General features: G+C 35.5%; 1 protein-coding gene and 1 long non-coding RNA gene across 8 annotated transcripts in view; one reads left to right on the forward strand and one right to left on the reverse strand.

Annotated features, from left to right (window-relative positions):
* LOC107313554 overlaps positions 1 to 21,819 on the reverse strand; it is a 114,936-nt gene that overhangs the window by 60,394 nt on the left and 32,723 nt on the right. For all 3 annotated transcript variants that reach the window (XR_001555058.2, XR_001555059.2, XR_001555057.2), the window contains exon 3: positions 6,153 to 6,205. This is a non-coding gene — a long non-coding RNA (uncharacterized LOC107313554). The remainder of the gene's footprint in view (positions 1 to 6,152; positions 6,206 to 21,819) is intronic.
* PDE5A (phosphodiesterase 5A) overlaps positions 1 to 21,819 on the forward strand; it is a 60,857-nt gene that overhangs the window by 17,899 nt on the left and 21,139 nt on the right. For 4 of the 5 annotated variants that reach the window (XM_015861889.2, XM_015861893.2, XM_015861895.2 and 1 more), the window contains exons 4-11: positions 7,390 to 7,461; positions 8,500 to 8,589; positions 9,697 to 9,834; positions 10,131 to 10,198; positions 12,036 to 12,144; positions 15,307 to 15,391; positions 18,980 to 19,155; positions 20,591 to 20,650. In XM_015861889.2, the coding sequence (XP_015717375.1) occupies positions 7,390 to 7,461; positions 8,500 to 8,589; positions 9,697 to 9,834; positions 10,131 to 10,198; positions 12,036 to 12,144; positions 15,307 to 15,391; positions 18,980 to 19,155; positions 20,591 to 20,650 (798 nt within the window). The remainder of the gene's footprint in view (positions 1 to 7,389; positions 7,462 to 8,499; positions 8,590 to 9,696; positions 9,835 to 10,130; positions 10,199 to 12,035; positions 12,145 to 15,306; positions 15,392 to 18,979; positions 19,156 to 20,590; positions 20,651 to 21,819) is intronic. The other variant, XM_015861891.2, reaches the window with a different exon arrangement.

Genomic DNA, 21,819 nt, shown 5'->3' on the forward strand with positions numbered 1-21,819 from the left:
CAGCTGACCCAAGCCAGCCAAAAGGATGCCTCATATTATACGGCATCATGCTGGACAGTAAAACTTGAGGGTGTTGGCCAGCAGGAGTTGCTGCTACTCAGGGACTGGCTGGGCATTGGTCAGTGGGTGGTGAGCAATTACATTGTGCATCACTTGTTTTGTATATTCTTTTATTATTATTATTAGTTTCCCTTCCTTTTCTGTCCTGTAAAACTCTCAACCTGTGAGTTTTCTCTCCCATTCTCTCTATTGTGGGGCGAGTGAGCAAATGGCTGCATGGTGCTTAGCTGCCTACTGGGTTAAACACGACATTCATCTAACTGAAAGTGAAATCACTCCTAAACTAAACTGAGGTGTATCTGCTTGTTGATCTCTTGCATGCATTTCCATCAATGGTAATTGTCACAGATCTCCCTTTGAATATGACGCTGTTGCGGTAGGGAGAATTCTTACTATGAAATTCTTATAATGTCTTCTTGCACTGAGCAATTCAAGAGTGAATTCGGTAAAGACAAAGAAAGCATAAAACATATTGAAAAAAGGCAAGATCCACTTTCTTACCCAGGGAGGTAGTTTGTATTTCTTTGTTATTTGCTTTTTGTTTTGTTTGGTATTTGATCCTGTAAGTAATAGCCTTCAGCCACATCACCAGTTCTTCGAATGCTTGCACAGTGTAAGGCTCTTTATACAGTACACCTGAGACTTAAGATGAAGATCTTCTCTCCGTAATTCCTTTGCTTTTCAGACTATTTATCATTTGCAGATAGTTCAAAGTCCTCAAACTCCAAGAACAAATGCTGACAAGGTTATTTTGAGATACTAAACTACCTTTTTTCTTGCTCTTCCATTTTTTTTAAAACCTCTTACAAAGTATGCCACCCTGTCACTGCTGTGAACCTTTTCTCATTAAGTAAACTGATGAAGCTCTCCACTTATCTGATTTGTTGAACCTTACTCTAGTTGACCCAGACAATCAGCCAGAATTTCCTTTCTTTATCTACCATAAATTTTGGTTTAAACTGTTTTTTCAGTCCTTGCAAGCATGAAATGGGCTTGAGTTGATAGTGCTTCATGGACAACACTTCTAGTCTTGCTCTCCTGCTCTCATGCTCACTTAAACCCTCTCCTGTTCCAGCTGGCAGCAGCCACTGCTGGCCATAGGCCAGCTGACAAGCGAATTGGGTGTTGTGTGGAGGGAATGCAAAGAGCAGTGCTCCATGTCAAACTGATGTAAGGTTTTAAATTTTACCCATGCCATCCCATTTTCTTTTTGGTTTAAAGGAAAAAAGACTGTGTTCTCCATAATTGTGATCAGAAATGAATTACAAGGTCCTGCAAGCCAGAGCTGCTAACTTCTTGTTGGGTCCTCATGGTAGATGGAAGACAGAATAGGACTTGTGTTTGTTGAAATACGCCATGACTTACAGGCTGAGTAAACCTGTAATTGGCCATATCTTCTGCTAAGTTTCTACACCCAAGTGCATCAGCAGATGGAAATGAAGCAGATATGTATTTGTTTTGGAAGCTTCAGCCAACATGAATTTTGAGGAGAGAGTGCAATACTTTGAAGGAGCAAAACCAGAAGATTTCTGCTAGGAAAGGATAACACTTTACGTTTTTTCCCTTCTGATTTTAAAGACTCTACCAGAAGGTTTTTGTCCCTCTCCCTGTAACCGTTTGCTGATACGCTTCTGGACAGATGTCAAAGTCAGTGAAACAGCCTTCAACTTGCCATCTGCTTTTTGAGGAGAGGGAAAAAAAAAAAGAAGGAATACTGTCTCCTCCCTGTAAAAAGTAAATAAATAAGTAAATAAATTCCCAAGGCCCTTCTAGAAATACTGAAGCTAGTGACTGTTTCTTAGCCCATGTCAGCACAGTCAAAAGATAATTCTGGAAGACTTCCAAAAATAAACACTGAGAATGAGAAGCAAATGTGTCTTATTTTTTGGTTTGTTTGCTTAGTATTGATATTCTTTTTTAAAACAAAAGAGTCATTAATTCAGGAAGAAAATCTCATGCTGATTATTAAATCCTCTGGGCCTGCTGAAGTATGGAGATTTTTCCAGTAGATGTTTTTCACATTTTCCTTTATTTCCATGAGGCATGTGAGAAACCAACATCTTACTTAAAAATAACTACTAATAAGAAATTCCGTAGATAAAAAGAAGAAAACAGTTTGATTCACAGTAGAGCTCATAAAAAGGACCCAGCAACTGGTATTGATCTTGCTGAGAGAAAAGTAGTAAAGTATAAGTTTGTCTGCAAAGTTCTCATTTGCTCATAATAATACACTGCAAATACAAAGTGATCAACCTTTGTATCAACTTTAGGGGCTTTGATCAAAGTCCTGATACATGTAAATCAGTACTGTACGGTGACTGTTCAATAATTAAATGGAAATTCTGTCCATCTCATCATATGTCAAAAGTATTGCCACGTGATGCTTTGGGGCAGACAAGGCTTTATCATTTGCTATTTTTGACCAGTGAAGAATCATATAACTAGAGAATTATTAAGGTTGGAAAAGACGTCTGAGATCATCTAATCCAACTGCCCACCTGTCACCAGTGTTGCCCACTAAAACATGTCCCTAAGTGCTACATCCCCCCTTTTCTTAAACACTTCCAGGGCCATTAACTCCACCACTTACTTCCCGGGGCAGCCTGTTCCAATGCATTACCACTCCTGAGAAGAAATTCTTCCTAATATCCAACCTGAATGAGGAATGTGAATGAGGTAGAAAGGCCTTGAATGGAAGTTATTAGGTTAAACCAGTTTGTAGAGTTATCCAGAACTGATACAAGGGTCAGTACAGCTCTCTGGTTTGTGCTATCTGTAAAATGGATGGTTCCTTATTGGGAGAGTCATCATGACTGGTGTAGAATGTGTACAGAAGTGTGTACAGAAATGGCATCCATTTCTGCTATTTCTACTTTTTTTTTTTTTTTTTCTAATAAATTTTCTAATTTTTTCTAATAAAATCTGTAGTTATTTTCTCACGCAGGGATTTTGTGTTCTATTAAGTGAGACTTGTCACTCAGGCTGTAGGCCTCCCATATGTGAGACTGAACTTCCTTCTAATTGACAAGGCAACTGGTTGGATTTTTTTGGCAATGCACAGTTCAATTGCTTAGTTGTCGTTTTAATTAGCTCTATCTCCTGTCATCATGAATCTTTTCCAAATACATCAGGGTGGTATTCTGTTGACAAAAGCCTTTTAACGCATCCTGATGGACTTCATAAAATGTAACCATGTTACCCTAGTGCAGTGTAAAAATAGCCAACCTCACTTGAAACAAACTGACTCCAGTTCCAGCAGCAGCCTTGCTGCAGGATTACGGAGAACAGTAATTTGCTTCTTGGGCAGATTTTCATCTTATGCTGAGATACTTTATAGTGGCCAGACTGCTAGGAATCATGCAGGCTACTGTGAAAGTTTTGTTGATTAAAAATTAAAGCCTTTAAAGACAAGTCTGTCCCTACAGGATAATGCTGTAAGCCTGATCAAAGTTCTGCAAGAGCAGGAGAGCAAAGGAAGCTCAAAACCACTTAATCTGTGCTCTCATGTGAATGCGTCCCATCTTTACAAAAAGACAGAAGTTGAGTTTTCCTCTTCCCCTTATCATTTTTTGGCTTCATGTTCAGGTGCCAGAAAAAAAATAAAATTAAATTTAAAAAAAAATAAAAATAAAAATAAATAATAAAAAATAAATAAATAAATAAATATATATATATAAATTTTTTTTTCAATTCAAAACAGTGTTTTTAAAATCAGCTGAAGTAAGAACAAACTAGAAAGGGCACTGACTCCCTGTAGAGCTGTAAAAGCTTTCACAGAATTAGGCCTTAAGTCTTAATGTACGGAAAACTGCAGCACAAAACAAATTCAGATAAAATTCAGATCACAGTTACCAGGACTGAAGTCATTAGTTATTATCTGATGAGAAACATTCTAGGTAACCTGCTACTTTTAGAGGCAGAAGACAATTACTGAAAGAAAATAATTAGTAAAAATAATGCTCTCTGATAATTAAAAAAAAATATCTCCTTGTAATGTGGATCACATTTTATTGAATGGGATCAGTGTAACAGCTGAAGAAGAAAGGTTACAGAACAAGTGGCAGCACTGGAGGATTGCTTGTTGCCAGCAAGAACACAAATAGGAGAGCTGTGTTCTGATCTGGAAAGACAGGTATGGCTATCAGCTCAGTAAATGTTAGGTGTTTGTTTTTATTTCCTTTTTTTGAGACTGACAGTAAGAGAACTATTCCAACATCAAAATTGCTTTCATGTTCATGGTATATGTCTGCCTTATATGACATCTGAATGGCAAATTACAAAGTATTTGGTATCTAATCCAAGAGGATTTTTTTTTTTTCCTATTGATTTTAAAGAAGGCTGGACAAAGGAGTAAGGATCTTTGTATACAGCTTATTATTTTCTGCCCACCTGTTTTGCACTTAAAATACAGCGAACCTGGATAGAGGGTCTTGGTAGGAGCTGCATGACCGGTGTGTGTAACACCCTCCCTCATCAGACTAGGGGTAAAGCCCATGAAAAAGATTTTTTAGCACTCAACAGATCTCTGGTTACTTTAGGGATTAGGACACAAGATTACAGATATCTAACTGCAAGCAAATAGTAATTACTTGAGTAATACTCTCCATTATTCTTGGCTTTCTTCTTTCCATAGCACTTATGATTTACTAGCAGTCATTCCTTTTCATGGCTGTTTAAGCCTCTTTGTTTCCTACTAGTTTTTCTGTGGTTGAACAACAGATACGCAGGATAATTCTATAGGCATAGCAAGACAGTGACAAAAACTATCTTTGCTTTAGTGCTGCAGCTTTTAAGAAAGTTCATTTGGTGCTTGCTTGTTAAGGAAAAAAAGATGAAACAGTGCCTTAAGTAATTAAAAAAAAAACAACATGTTTTTGTTAAAGCTGGAATGGCGCATATATCAGTGAATGTTCAATTGGGCTGTCACTTTTTTTACAGTGTTCTTCGGGGTTTACAGAAAATCTGTTTTATCTCATATATGCAGATATTTCTTGTTTACTGCCACAAATATATCACACTTTTGTTATACCTGTTATCTGAATAACATTTCTCTACAGCTGAGCTCATTGTATTTACAGTCAACCTTTCATTCAAATTTTCCGCTGGTTTGAACATAACTCCCATCTGGAGAGAGCAGATCTATGTCTTTTCAGATTTATTTATAGTAAGTTTGAAAAATGAAATTTGAAAATTTCATGCTATGCTTAGGATTCTTTAAAATGCAGGCCTATGTTTCACACAGCCTAAAACACTATTGCTTTTGTCCTAATTACATAATCATTTTAGTAAAAGGAACAAATCTCCCTGAGCTTTTTATGTCTTCCCCTAATTACCCGTTTGTAGCCAAGACTCCAACTGGTAACTAATACAATCATAGTGTCATTAAGATCTTGTAATCCAGCTATCAACCCATCACCACCATACCACTGTATCACGTCATTCAATGCAACACCTACACATGTCTGGAACACCTCCAGTGACCGTGTCTCCACCACCTTCTATTGCAGCCTGTTCCAATGCCTCACCACTTTTTCTAAGAAAAACTTTTTCTTAATACCCAACCTGAATAATAGACATCTCAGTGAAGTTTGCTTAGATTTGTATTGGTATAAATACAATTCAGGCCAGAATTTGAATCAGTTTAATTTTTAAAGCATGTAATGTTATATGCAAAAAATTGCACATAAAACAAGGACCTCTATAGAAGCTTAGAATGTTACTGGAAGATGCATTCTTTTTGTCAATATTTTTAACTAAAAAAGAAAAGAAAAAAGTACACAGTTTCTCTTTTGCATAAAGTTCTTATTATCAAGACAACTACAAATTTTAATAGGTTTCCTCTCCTAAGTATTCTTTCCCTCTTCTATTAAAAGTTTTTATTGGAATGACTTAACAAAGATACAAAAATGACCATTTCCATTGGAACATATGCATTTTTTAATATACAAGAAACCTGAGTGGCTAACGAAGGGAGGTTAAATAGTCTTTTTGTGGTACTAATATGGTCCTGTTACTGTTTCCTTTTAGCTTTAAGCACAACCAGCTTTCCTTTCATTGTGGGGGAGAGATTTACACAAAATAAAATTACTCACCTCTTGAGGCCTCTTAACTCATTAAAGTTGTCTTCCTTCATGCTGGACCAGAGCTGGAAAAAAAGAAAAAAAAATGAAAATCCCAGAAAAGATAGCAGTAGGAGAAAAGGCCTAAGCATTACTCTTTCCACATGCAAGTAAATAGAGAAGCATGGAGATTTGTTAAAGGATTTGATTACAATTCAAAGCTAGCTATAGACATACGTATAGCAACTATATTGTTATTACAGTGAGAATGTTCTCTAGATAAGGAATTGTCACTGAAGTAAATAAGAAGTTGATCTGTGGGAAGCCTTCCGTTGTATGGAACGGACATGACAGCCGAGCTTTATTTCAGACAGACATTTTTGAGCCCACAATTGGCAGTGACTCATGCTGCAGAACAATGACCTTACTTGTAACATCAGTATTTTGGGAATGCTGGTGTGAGAGACAGTAAATTGTTGTCTTTTCCATTACAAAAATATAACTGTGTGACCTCCTTCAGTTAAGCAGTTATAAATTTCATGAGTAACACATAAACACAGCTTCTTAAACACACACACCATAGTTTTCTCCTGGTATTGTTTATCCTTAAAAGTAAGATGAAAAAACTACTGTCATTAACAACTTGAAATGGTCTTATATTACTACAGTCTCAAAGCAATTCTTTTTCAAAACCTATCTTTAAGTAAATACTTACAGTAACAAACATGACTCTGGCAGGTACCCAGCCTGTGTATACTGCTTTTCAGCAAGATAAAAATTCTATCTGAACAATTTCAGAAATAAACAGAAGGCAAAAAGATCACAGATCACAGTAGAGGATCTTGTAAGAAGCCTCAAGTAAGAAGGGGAAGGTTTTGGAAACTTCATCAGAGCTAGCAGGAAGGGTAGGTTCTACACACAAAAGTAGGTGACCATTAGAGATACATGTTGTTAATGGTTTCAGAAGTATAAACCACTGCTGCCCTTCTGTGAGATGACTGTTTCAATTTATAGAACAAGTTCCGGATCAAATCAACCTTTCTTCATAAGAGCATTGGGACTTTTTGCCACTATTTTTCTTTTTGATAAGTCAGGTTCATGGTCAGAAATTTGTAGTATGAATAAGTAAGAAATAAACAGGTTTAAATATGTTTGGTTATGCAAAGGCCAACATGTAGTTGTTATTTATTTTCACCTATGTCTAGGCATACTAGAGTGCAATGACAGACTCCTCATAAATGATCTAATTATTTCATTTTTAATACGCTAGGTTGTTGGTGTGGCTCAAGCAATTAATAAGAAATCTGGAACTGGTGGGACTTTCACAGAACAAGATGAAAAGGTATAGAAGCTGGACAATTATGTCTCTATTTTAGCAGGAGAGGAGGGGTTGAATACAATACTACTTTTCACACTGATCAGACATCTTAAAGTTATGAAAAATGAAACACCTTTAGCAAGAGAATTCCTTGTTATATTGTACAGTTCCTTGCTTGTAAAGCCATGAGAAAAGTAGATGGGATGCAGTTTAATATCTGGATCAGAATTATGCCTCTCATATATCTCTGAAACACAAGCTACACTGTAGGACAGTTTTATAGCTTATAATAGGCATAATCCTCTATGAACTGATGTTAATTCTCCTGGCATCCCCACCAATTCATATTTTGAATATTAAAATTTGTCTAGTGATTATTTTTTAAAAACTGTATCACTTCCCAATACAGAAATTGCAGGAAGAGAAAAGCCTTATAAGTATATGAGATAATCAGAAGAACTTGACTCCCAGTTCTCACACAGTAGTTGCCTTCCAGACATTTCTGGAACTCATATTAAATTTGTATAGCAAAAGAAGATGAAGAAGATGATTTAATCTCTGTCAATAAAAAAAACTGGAATTTACTCTTTCCTTTTGAAAACTTTCCCATTTAAAACAAAACACATGCAGAGTATCTGCAAGATATCAGAATTAATCCCATTCAGAAAGTGAAAAAAACTTGTGGTTTTGCTATGTTAGCAGAATATTATTTCCAGTTCAGAAGAGGCTGAAATCCCCATAATAAGAGATGCTCTCTACTATGTTTTTCTAGGTAAAAACAGTATTTTTGCAAAATTGGTTCTTATTTCAATCCTAGTTTCTCCAGGATAAATTTGAAAGACTATTAATTTTTAAAAAAGGAGAAGAGATTCTTGAGGAAAAAAAATTTTGAGTGACTAAAATAAACCTGAATGCATGATCAATTGCCAGAAATATCCTTAAATGTCAATATTTCAGATTGACAAATCTGTAACAGCAAAAATGTAACAGTTTATCTTTGAATAACGCTAAGAAGCTGCGAGACACTCTCTTCATCAAAAGCTTATGTTTATTTGTCTTCAGGATTTTGCTGCATATTTGGCATTTTGTGGAATTGTTCTTCACAACGCTCAACTGTATGAAACATCTTTGCTTGAAAACAGGCGCAATCAGGTACGATCAACAGGTTTGTCCCAGATATAGAAAAATTATGGTTACCTAGAAATCAGAGAATTCTGCTGTTTTTTTTCTCGTGTGGCAGCTGTTTCTTGGCAATTTTTAATTTCTCTAGTTGAATACTGTATGTAATACTATGTCAATATACTAAATTTTGCCTGAAGTTATCCTATGGCTCACTGTGTATATTATACAACCAGATGCTTCCATACTCTAGAAATTTCAGGTAGAATTATCCATGCAAAATTGTACAGGTTATACGGATTGCTCTTCTAGACTCCTACAACTATAAATAGTCACTAACAATATTTTCCATAATTATCGAACAGGAAATAGAATTTTCTTTTTACTCTGTAGCCATCTATATAATTGATGGTTTATTAATGCCATGGCCTCAGTGGGTGGAATATGTCTACCCGATATGGTATGAAAAGGTTCTGGAGAAACAACAAGGCAGCAGGTCTTTTAATAACTTTCTGGTAGGTCTGGGTTTCAAAGTGAATATCAGTGTTTATAAATTGGTATAAATTTGGAAAATCTTTTCAAATTGGTTCCATGCTTCCTGTGGGGATAGAGGGAATATAATTTACCTACATCTGAGCAGCTGAATCTTTCAGCAGCAGCTTTGAAACATGACAGCCAGTGTCTAAATTATGTTTTTTTACCAAATGAGTTCATTAAGATTTGTTTAAATTACAATGAATAATTGTGTTTGAAACTCTTAAGTAATTTAAGTATCACTGTTGACGTTCTTATAATGCAAACATGAGCCATAGGAAATTATTAGGTTTCCTAAGGGCAAATTACTGTGTGTGGTCTGGACTTCTTAAATTTCATTTGATCAACTGTGAATGCCAAAATCTACTCTGTGTCTCCAACTGAAAACATCAGACAGCTAAATATGCTATCAATTTCTGCCATCAAATATATCAAACTATTAATTACTGATGCCTTGTGGTCTGTATGAGAGCCAAAGCTTAATCTTTTCACAGATGTACGTGTTGTCTTCCTTGGTTCAGGAAATAGAAGAATCATATTGAGTAGTAACTATAATTATTGATTTCATCACAGCTAGTCAGATTTTCACAAAAACCTGTTTTTCAGGTGCTTCTTGATCTTGCCAGTCTTATTTTTGAGGAACAACAGTCTTTGGAAGTAATTCTGAAGAAGATAGCTGCCACTATAATATCCTTCATGCAAGTGCAGAGGTGTACCATCTTCATAGTGGATGAAGATTGTACTGTGAGTAGCTGTGTTGTTTTTTTTATTTAAAGGCAGAAGTGCTTATTCCCTGGAGGAGGTATGAGCATCCCATAGGCTGCAGAAAAGGAGAAGGATTTTATTTTGTGGTAATCTCTCTCACTGTATTTAAGAGTCACTCCTGAATACAAGAGTACAGAAGAGGAATTTACATAATGTATATATTCATATAGTCACACTGTCTCTACAAGTTGACCAAACGACAGCTTTTCATATGAATACTACTACTCTAAATTATTACATCCACATCTATACATTATAATATCTTGTTTTTTTAGGATTCGTTTTCTAGTGTGTTTCATATGGAAGCCGAAGAATTAGAAGATTCAGCAGAAAATCAGAAGAGGTAAAACAATGAAATTAAGCTTTTGTTAAACACTGGAAAATGTTGAAGAAATTATGTTTTTAATATTATTTTTCATAATAAAGGACCTGCGTACCATTTCATCCCACTGGCTACCACATATTTTTGCTATCTGTTGTGGAGCAGATTTGTTCTGAAACACACATAGACAAATTGTCATATCGAGAAGTCTAGGAGATCAAGGCCTGGTTTCTTCACTTTTTCAAGCCTACAGTTCATTTTTACAGCTCTAGGTTAGGCTACAACTCAAGGAATATGACTGACAAAATCAAAAGAAAAGTCCTAAAACTCTAACTTTCCGTTATCTTCAAGAAATGGTTAAGAATGTAAACTGGGATGAAGAGAAAGATGTAAAAATAATTCAGTTCAAATATTCAGATGGCAAAATTTAATCTGAATCTCTCTGTATTTAAGTTTTGAAATTTAACTGCCTCCATAACCTGTCTGTCATCACAAGCAGTTGATACCAATAGTGTCAGAAGAATGAGACACAGTCCCATCAAAAATACAGTACTACAGATGTCGTGTCCAGAGAGAAAATTAAAACTTCCGTACTTTTGATCATTTTTTAGTGAACATTTCTGATATGAGTTTTAATTATAAGTATTTGAAACTGAAATACAAAGTGTGTGGCTAAAGCAAACAACTCTTCAACTGTATAGGTATTTTAGAGAATGTACAGTCATAAAGTACGTAGGTACAAAATGGTCATAAGATCACAGAGTAACTGTTACATAAAGAAACAGAATTAACCTCCCTATTTATTATCCCTTTTACTACTTGATGTACTCATAATTCAATTTACTGCCTTGGACTGTCAGTAAATTATTTCTCATAATTGATAGGGAGGGAATGCTAGAACCTTAGCTGCATATCTGAATGATGTTCATGAAGCAGCACAGTTACGTGCCATGGACTGTGAGTCAGCCACTGGAGTTAGAACTGGTGGTTGGTTTTAAGGTCACATTATCAGGCAACAGAAGAAATCTAATTACATAGATTAGATGGGAAGTGTTACTTTACAGGATATAATTTCAGGCTTATTACATAATCAAGGGCCCTGAATCAAGCCAAAATCAAACCAGTGTTCAGAACTGTGGGGTGTTGCCTTATATAACCAAGTTGATGAAATAATGAAAGAATAATTTTCTCTCTTTAGCACCGTGAACATCTTTTGCACATGCACTTGCACCAGAAGGATAACTAAAGTCAAGTCAAATGCCAGAGTAAACTGTAGGAGCTTGATGATAATACGTACATTACTAGGACATACGCCCTCCTCTAATGCTGGCAAAGTGTTGTGATAGAGTTGAACTCCTCTAATTAAAAACTTAATGTCTACAAAAGCAGGAGATGATTGATCTTGTGAACGTATTTTATGTCCCAATTTGGAAGAAAATGTTTCTATTGCAATAAAAGAATCTCCATGCTGATTGTTCTTTTAGAACAAACTTGAAATAAACTTTGACGTAGAAACTTCAAGTATTACCAGCTGAACTCAGTCTAAAGAATAAGCATGTCTCATACAGTATTGATTTTTCAGGCCTGTCAGATTTGCAAATAGTTTGTTTTCAGAGTTGTTTATTTCACTCTAAACCCAGTTGCTCATTCTTTGTCCTTCATCTGCATGTATAAATTAATCCTCCCAGTCATTTTGCAATGACAGATGGATTAGTGTACAGGATTTTAACTCAGTTCTACAAAGTGCTATTGGTTATATCTTACTTGACTCTAGACATGAAGGATATTTACAGTTACCTACTATGCATAATGAAACTACGTCATACTAAGCACATAAAAATAATATTGCTTCTTTCAGGGACTATGATACAAACAAAATCAATTATATGTATGCTCAGTATGTCAAGAACACAATGGAGCCTCTCAACATCCCAGATGTCTGCAAAGACAGAAGATTTCCCTGGACAGTAAGTAAAATAACCTAAGGTTTGTAATTCAGAAATGAATTTTTTCTTTTCTATTTGCCTTTCAAATCTTTCTTTCTTCCCACCCACCTTTCTTTCTTTTTTTTTTTTTTTTCTTTTCTTTTTTCTTTTTATTTAATGGTCACAGAATTCTCCAAATACAAAGAAACTTAACAGCATTTGCTTTATAAAATCACTGCAGAAACAGTACCATTCTCACAAAGTGGGCAGAGTATCTCTACAGCCATTATTAAAAAAAGCTTTGCATTCACTGGTGAATAAATAGACACCATGATGTGGAGAGCTTGCAATACATTTTCTGGAAAGCATTTAAGTGAAGAACAGTTGGAGGTTTTCATAGTAATCCTCTGTAGCTGACTGTGATTGTCGGGAGGCTCTCAGAAGTTCCTTCCCTTTTATTCTCTCCCTTCCCTGCTTACTTTGCCAATGATTAATGATATGCATGCAAGTTCTTTGCTGTTTGGGATAAGCAACAACTTCACGTTTTTATGGAAGCTTTTGCTTTACACTTCATCAGATAAATGCTCAAGGCATGATGTACTACAGAACACATACTGAAGTGCTAGCAGGGAAGGCCACTTGGCAAGACTCAGATTACAGTCATGGGTGCACTGAAAGTTGTTGTCAATACAACACAAAGTTGTAATTCTGTGTTTTCCTCTCAATGCAAAATTTTGAACAAAACACTTCTTACAAAAGATAAGCCTGTAAACTGGGGGGGGCTTAGGGGGAGAGTAAGAGGGAGAAGTTTTATGGTAATCAGGAGGTTGTTACCAAGCTCTTTGTTCTGAATCACGCGACCAAAATTTCAGAAAGTACAGCATTGCCTGTGATTGTACCAGTAAGTGGATAGGACGAGCAGCATCACAGTGGGGAGCTCTGTTGCTTCACTTTTACTCTGTGCAAGGTTTCACTAAAGTTCTGGACTTGGATTATATGAAGGACAGAGCAAAAAAACCTTGAGTGCTTGCCATGGTGCAGGGCCCAAAGTTATCTTAACTGCAGGAGTGGAAGACAAAAAAGAATCGCGTGGGTATACCACATGAAGTCATTTAAGAAATAAGCAACTATTCTGAAGACACTTTAAAATACATAAAAGGAATGCTAAATGACTGACTGAAACAAAACTTTCTCTTTGTCAGTGGAGTTAAGAGTTCTTACACATTTTTCCTGGTATCTGCAAGATTTACATGCTAAGCATATGAAAGAAACATGAAGAAAATAATGTTTTTTAACAGCCACAGTGGCTGCATCTCTACTGCTATGAAAGAGAAATCTTAAGGCTGTAGGCAAAATCTTTTTAAAGCTGACAAACCATGGCATGAGGGAAATCCCAGGTGTACTTCGTAACCTAAAAATGCTGACTTGCCTCTTTCTTTGGAGAATGTTCAACGGTTCACTTACTCACTTAATAAAAAGGACTTTGTGCTTTCTAAATACGTTGGCAGCCAACATAGTGACATGAGGCAGAAAACTAGTATAGGTTCCTTCACAGGAGGGCCCTAATATTTCCTGCCTCAGGTTCAGTACGTGCAAGGACAGTAAGTAAACCATGGTTTCAGCAACCATGCATCTTTGTTTGCCCCTGAACCAACAAAGCTAGAGCAGTGAAGATAAAGTTCAAATATCTGCAACACTCCTTAAAGCCATTTATGCCTTTTCTTGTTTACTGACTTTCCTTTTCATCAATACTGGGTCAAGTATTTTTTTTAAGCACTGTGAACTTTGTTCTTATCTCACTTCATACAAGTTTGAGTGTCTGTGTATTTGAACTTTACTGTAAAACAGAAGTTTCTTCTTAGGGTAGCCTTCAACCAATTTTCATGCCAACTTGATTAAATGTTTCTCAATTGTGTCTGCTGGAGAGATCTAGGGAGAGATGCTTGCTCTTATCCTTCTTCTACAGATGATTACACATGTACATCTTTTTAGACCAAAGTACAGAAACCAGTAAATCATAGTCTTGAGTTATTCCTTCTATCCTTTTGATAATGAGCTCCTAAACATTAAATTCCCATAGTCATGTAAAGTATCCCTCATGACATAATCCTTAATGTTTTCTTCAAATACTCATACTTTTTATTGCCAGTTATAGGCACTATAGTTTTTATGCATTTGCTTGCAGTTTTCAATCTCTTGCAGAGTACAAAATAGCAAAGCAACAGTAGTAAAAAAAACAAACAAACAATTCACCCAACCCCTTTGATCTGAAATATTGGTGTATGCACATCTTTTGTGCCACATACAATTAGAGACTGGCCCTAATTTACTTCTCAGCAACTGCCACATTATTCTAGAACTAAGAGCTACAGAACAAAAGTAGGTCATTTTCTCACCAGAAATCTGAAAAAGATGCCTTGTCGTTTTATTCTACCCATCCACAATTTTACCTCACAAATTAATTCAGAGTCCTTGTTGTGGAGTATGAAACAAACTGATAGCAAAATATACTCAACCTAGCAATGATAAAAGGCCTTTGGAAGACTGCAGAATGTTGACCTACTTGGAAAACTGGTCATTCTTTGGATCATAATTTAGGCTTCACTAAGGCACCTCTCATTGCATTGGTGGGTTAATTAGGGTGTCTCAAACAAACCAAAAGGGTTTACAGAAAGTTTAGTGTCACAAAATACACAGTTAGCTTAATGACATAAACTCGTGTTTTATAATCTGTGTGGCCCTACTGCAAGTACAGGGGAGATGCTAGAAATGGAAGAGGTCAGATAATTTCATAGTTCTTTAATTAATGAGAGTAGAAAGGTGTCCTAAAGCCCAGCTGATCTCTTTTCAGCTGCATTCGGCTGAACACTTTGTCTTGGTGAAAAACTGTTGTTGTCATGAAAGTGAAGTGGAAGAATTTATTATGAAATTAACACATTTTTAGCATAGTGTTGCAGGTCCCTGGAAAGCTTGAATGGTGATTATCATCATTACTTGTATTATTATTCACCGAAGCTTGTATCAGATGTAATGTTTATTACAACATTCAGCCAAGATGTGAAAACTCTTCAAAGACATGTTTGCTTTCTGAAGTAACATGTATAAATCAATAGTGCAAACCCTCTTTCTGCATTTTCTTTTCAGGTACTTAAACACTGGCCTTAAAAATTTTAACTGTTTTGTTTTGTTTTGTTTGTTTAACAGACTGACAACACAGAAAGTGTAAGTCAACATATAAAGAGTTTGCTGTGTACACCAATAAAAAATGGGAAAAAGAATAAGGTTATAGGTAGGTATATTTACAAAAAATACTTTTACAAAAAATATTTTTGTATATTTCATGGAAATATTTCTGTGTTCCACAGTACAATCTCAGCAACAGATGCAGGGGAAATATCCTAATTATGCTGCTTCCAACCAACAAGTCCGTTACAAAATTGCCTGTAAATTGCTTACCTTACAAGTAAGCAAGATAATTACTAAGTATCTACAACACTCTTGTGATACTTCACCATTTTTATAGATTCCAAATACTTAGACGGCCTTGGTGTGGAGGTGGATGTACACCTGAATTGTCTGAAGGATCTAATACTAAGAGAATTTCAGGGCATATACTGAATGTGTGTTAAGTCTTTCAGTGAGTATCAGATTTACCTTACACAAGGGTATAACAATGCCACTGGAAATTACCAGGACTTCCCTGTACCATGGGAATTGGAATGCATGTCAGTGTGCTATGCTGGCAACTGTAAGCTCCACAACAAAACAGAATATAAAATATACTCACTTCCAGAGAGTACCATGAGTGCAACTTCTTCAACGTTACAGAATTTAGCAAGAGAATCCTCCAAGAGTGCATTATTAATCATCTTCAAGTAATCATTCTTGAGAGTTATGACAAAACTACATAATCGGTGTTTATATTAAATGAGATCCATTTTCCATGAAGACAGATCTTATTTTATTTCCTGAAACAGAAAGAGAAGCCTTGTCTTTTCTAAACTGAGTTCCTTGAAATGTCTTTATCAGCTTCTTCAGTGAGTTCTTTTATTACTTTGTTGTATATATTCTCCCAGACTCTAGAAGACCGAGATAAAAAATTGGACTATTGAGCTTTAAATAGAGATATTTCACTGTGCTGTTAACTGCTGATAAAACAGTTGCATCTGATGTCATACGGAGATCTTCAATTTTTTTCCTGTGGAAGTTCAAGCTGAGTTACTGTCAGGGTACCCCTTTAGGTGGGTTTTTCAAGTCTGAGCAATGGGAAATTTTCAGTCCTTTAAGGACCGCACAGATAATGTTCAGATCTTTAATAGGATGAGGTCAAATAGTTTGCGTGGGGACAATACCCAGAAGCTCCTTTTGCATATTATATATAGTACAAGATCATTTTAAGTCTTCTCTTTTTTAAAGATAAGTATACCCAAGACAAGAACTTGGGGTGTGAAATGTGCAGCTGAGGGGTGAGGGTGGGAAAAGCTCTCCACAGCAAAACCAAGCAAATCCTACTGGAAAAGAGGTGAACTTTTTATTCTCCTGACTTGTGCATTTTTCAGGTATATGGTAAAAACTTTATTGAATCTTTCTTTGCTTTTTTATGTCCCAATGAAAGGATTTTGAGTTCCTTTAATTCTAATGTACAGCACTCTGAATGCTTTGGTGAATCTTTTGAAAAATATTGGAGAGTATACTTGATGTAGTTTTCCCAGTTGTTTTTTGCTGGTTTTTTTTTTTTTGGTTTTTTTTTTTTGATGCTTTTTTTTAAAAAGGCATTTATGTTTATCCAAATGCTTTGTCTTCTAAGAATTCATTTGCTTTTATGGCTTACTCAGTTGTGTTTGTTACATCACCGTTGCTATGGAAATAATTATAAAATCATAAACAGTACTAAACAGAGATCTGAAAGTAAGTTCCATGAGATTTTCCCTGAGCATTATAAGTTGCTTCTTTTTCCCAGGGAAAGATAATCTTGTTTTTGGTCAGTCCTTATTCTCTAAAATTATGTATTTTTACTACCAGTTAAGGATCTACTAATCCATTAAGTCAGAATCCTGTTTGCAATATTCAGATACCACAATGCCTGCTGAGTAGTTCACAACTACAGTTGTAATATTCTTGTCTCTTTAGAGGAAATTCTGATACTAAAATAACAGTTCCCTGAAGAGAACATAATTTGAAAATAGGCCAGTGTTCATATATTGCCATTAGACATTAAAACTTCTACATGCAAGGCCACCGTTCTTCTAAAAACATAGTTTAAATGTGTGTATAACATTCTTTTACTCCTTTTTTTCCACTTACTGTACTGGTACAAACTTGCTCCCTCACAGACAGACTGTATATTTCTTTCAATTAAGAACCTTAGTGAGGATTTTTAGTCTGTGGATTATAGTATTACAATGCTAGAAATACTTCCATTAAAAGAAAAAACAATACAAAACAAACAAACAAAAAAAAAACCCACACAAAACAATAGTACTGATAAGACCTTAGGGCAGCTGCTGATAATGTTCAATATTGGTACTGCTGTAAAATAGTATTAATTATAATTTCGTCTCTATCAACAAGGAGAAATCAAATCCATCTTGTCTGGTCTTATGGTGGCAGTGTAAGGCATTCAGATTCTGTTCACGTAGCCTATTTAAGTAGTTCTGCAAGAGCAAGAAAACTTGAAAGTTGGTTACAGTGTTTTAGAAACATCCAACTGTATCTTCCCTTTTGCTGTTAAAGTATATATTTAATAAGTCAGTCATTGCTTCATCTGCAAAATATTCTTGATAAAATAAGTGAAGCATACAGACTGGTATGCAATTACATTTTATATCAAAATAAGACTTTTGCAATTACTGTTTGATTTAGATTTTTTAGTTTGCAACTAAGTTTTTCACTGGGACACTTATTTACAACTGATTACGAATATGTTAGCTTTTATCCTTAAAACTGCTAGTACTTACACTCTTGAGAGCAAGGAAACATGGACATGCTTAACACAATAATCACGCTCTCAGCTCTTTTAGACAATGTATGCTTACAAAGCAGCTGCTTATTCTACTTTCTTAGCAAAAATTGCCGTGCACTAGATAAAGCTAAATTGAGGTATATAAGTGAATTCCCATCTGCTTAGAACAGTACTGAAAATTTAATCTGCAGGCTTGGTTAAAGTTACCTGTCAGGACTCTCAATGACAAGTGCACAGAAACGTCTGGCACCAATCAGAAGAAAAAAATGGAAAATAAATAGATGCAACTACATATCATTTTGATGCTAACAACCTGATATCTATAAGATGCTTTTTGATGACTTCAGTAACCTTTGAAGCAGGCTGTAATTCAATCACATCTTCATAAAGTCAGCAAATGTATTTGAACCTTGAGCCTCAATTTGGTTATTATCTGTCATGTTCATTTATTTTAAAAAATTCCAGTACTGACTCAAATAAGGAGACAAAAACTCTGTGTAACAGTGTTCTGACTTTCATAAATGTTCTTTTGGCATGCTTACAAAAATTTAATTAGCCTCCAAAGGACACATTGTCTTTAGGGATTATATCAATCTAGAATTCTATTAATAATTGTAGTCAGGATGAAAACTACCCTAGAATTTCACCTATATTTTTGCTTTGTATATCCTAATAAGTGCTTTTTAGGTCTACTAAGTAATATATTGTGCTTTAAGATTTATGCTTTAATACAAGGAAACACATCTAATAAGCTTTAAAAGTCTACAGAATTCCTGCGTGTAACTTTCATGTATATTGCTGGTTTGTACTGTGGGCTAAACGGTAATAGACTTATTAGTTCTCTTGATGTTCCAAACAATAGGTGATGTTTTGACAATTCAATCTATTACTTCGTGTTTCTCTATCCTGACTTAGGAGTATGCCAGCTTGTGAATAAGATGGAAGAAAACTCAGGCAAGATCAAGGCTTTCAACAGAAATGATGAGCAGTTTCTGGAAGCATTTGTCATCTTTTGTGGCTTGGGAATCCAGAATACACAGATGTATGAAGCTGTAGAAAGAGCAATGGCCAAACAGATGGTGACATTAGAGGTGAGCTCAAAAACTAAGCGATGTTTAATTGGCACAAAACAGATATTCATATTCTCCAAACCTCATCTGTTCTACACATAAATGCAGCTACTCACATGAACAGAAATTGCTCTCCCTAATGAGAACAGCATTTGTCCTGATGAGTTGCACAGGAATTTTTCTGCTTGTTTCCACGTCTCCCAGCAGACTGTTTTATTTGGTATTGTACTTTAACTTGACTCAAGAGATTTAGCAGTGAACTGAACACATCTTTTCCTTTACATGAGGCTACACATTGGCAACACAGTTAGTTTGTTCTGTTGCGTAGGAAGAGGAAATGGTTTAGGGGATTAGGGGCTTCCTTTTCTTGTCTGAGGTTTTCTGTGATTATTTTGGCTTAGTCCTTTAGACAAACTGGTTTGTTGAGCATCAGCAGCATTATTGTAGGTTTTCAGCAATTTCCTCAAACTCCATCAAACCATATCAGGATGAACATCATCTAGTCTAAGCCATTGAATTGGTTACTGTTAAGCTTAATAGCTAAAGAGGGCTTTAGTTAGAGAAGCTGAATTACTCAGAGGTGATAAATTGAAGCTGAATGTGAAATATTTGTAGACTTTGGATGTCCTAACATTCTTTATGTAAGCAGAGTATTTGGAGGATTCTAAAATGTGGATTATGTACCATGTAGCCTCTAAAAAATGGGGAAAAAAAATCACCACTCTCAAATAAACCTGCATAAAATCATGTTAAATAAAAAGGTAGTAAAGTTATCATCAAGATAATTTAAGTACTTTAAAAAGAAGCTTTTTGGTTACATGGCAAATTAGCAATTCTCTCTCCTACATTTTACAATACATAAAGTCCACACCTAAAACTTCCATAATGGAAAAAGATTATAAGCTAATACCAAAATTGAATTATTTATAAAATAATTTATCCTTTAGTTGCTAAAACAGTCTGAAACATTTTCATGTTCTGGGCTCTCACAACTGAAAAATATGAGCTTATTTTCTTAATTTAAAACAAACATGTTTTCTTTCAGACTTTTCTGCCAAACTTCAGTTAAGGCAAAATTTTCTTTTATGTCTGAATAAACTCCTGAAAGGATTATTATGGCAACAACGTCAGGCACATAATTATAGCTCTTTCATGAATTATTTGTCTTTGAAAGTGGGGCATGAAAACTTTCCAAAGAGAAAATCAGAGTTCTTTGCTCATTTATAGAAACTATTTACGTTTTCTTGGCCTAATTATATCAAGAAGATTCTGTGCTATGGCAGATCTCTTCCCACATGCTTTCAGAACATAAAAGCAGTTCAGGCCCTGCAGGGACACTACGTTTCATCAGCAAGAGCAATGTAATGCAGCTGCAGACTGAAAATTCTGCTTGCTGAGACACTCTGCTTTGTTACATTGCTCTTTTGTTTGTACTAAGGGCTCCTTTTCTCTTTAGGTTCTCTCATACCATGCGTCTGCTGCTGAGGAGGAAACAAGGGAGCTGCAGGTAACAGCGGTAATTGAATTTTTTCCTATTTATTTTGAAATACTCCATTGATATAACAATGAAGGGTGGTCCTTTACACAGAAGTGATCCCTACACATTCAGAAGCACACACTTTCCAGAAATAAAAATTATAGTGTACCTAACACTGCAATGTACAGAGGGCTGCAATTACAGAAACAAATAAACAAACAAAAAACAGAAAAATAAATAGTTACGGACATACTGACTGCCATTTTTATGAGTTTAAGTGACAGCAGTAGTTGATGCAATAATATTATCTACTCATAATGATTAAGTATTGCAGAAGCAAAAAAAACCACAAAAAAACCCAACTAAACAAAAACAAACAACAACAACAAAAACCCAAAATCTTGTGAAATCTTCTTCTGGCAGCTAAGTCTGAATTTTGTATATTTTATATCTTTGGTATATTTCAAGCTTCCCAAGCATGGATGCAGCTTTATGGCCTATGTCAGAAATTCAGCATTTAATTATTCTTATGTTTACTTTTCTGTACAGTGTCCCATTGTGCTCATGTTTAATCCTGTGTTTACAAACCATTGCCTTAGGAGTAATTACAGCCATGATTTCAAGTATAGTTCAAAGCACATCATGTGCTTAGTCTCTGCTGTTCTTTCTGTTGAAACACAATGTTCTGGGCAAACTGCATCCCCTCAACTGTGAGGAAGACAATGAAAGTGGTGGAGGGATAAAGAGGAAGGTAAAGAAAAGGGACAACAAGGGGACCATATAGTATGGGACTGGACTAGACAAAGCAGGGTGCCATGTAACAAGGCACATGACTAAGTTTGGAATGGTTAGTGTCATGCACATTTTGAACCTCAGTTCTACTACACTACTGCTTTCCAATAAAAAGGCACTGGCAAGAATAGTATGCTATGCATCTGTAGTGGTTTCTTTTAAGGGCTTGTGTTGAAGTCAGAAGGCAGAACCAGAGCACACAGCACCTGCTGTCTCCAAAAGCCTGTGTAGATGAGTGCAATAGATTTGGATTCCTCTATCATACTTTTTAGCAGCACTATTTGAGCAGAATTTATGCCTTTGAATAAATCACATATCCTCACATTACATCCCAAAGCATGAAACACATACCTAAATTTTCATGCTATGAATCTATCAATTTTAATAGGGTAATAAAATTATTTCAGATAATTAGC

Source organism: Coturnix japonica, chromosome 4, assembly GCF_001577835.2.
Source record: "Coturnix japonica isolate 7356 chromosome 4, Coturnix japonica 2.1, whole genome shotgun sequence".
NCBI lineage: Eukaryota > Metazoa > Chordata > Aves > Galliformes > Phasianidae > Coturnix > Coturnix japonica.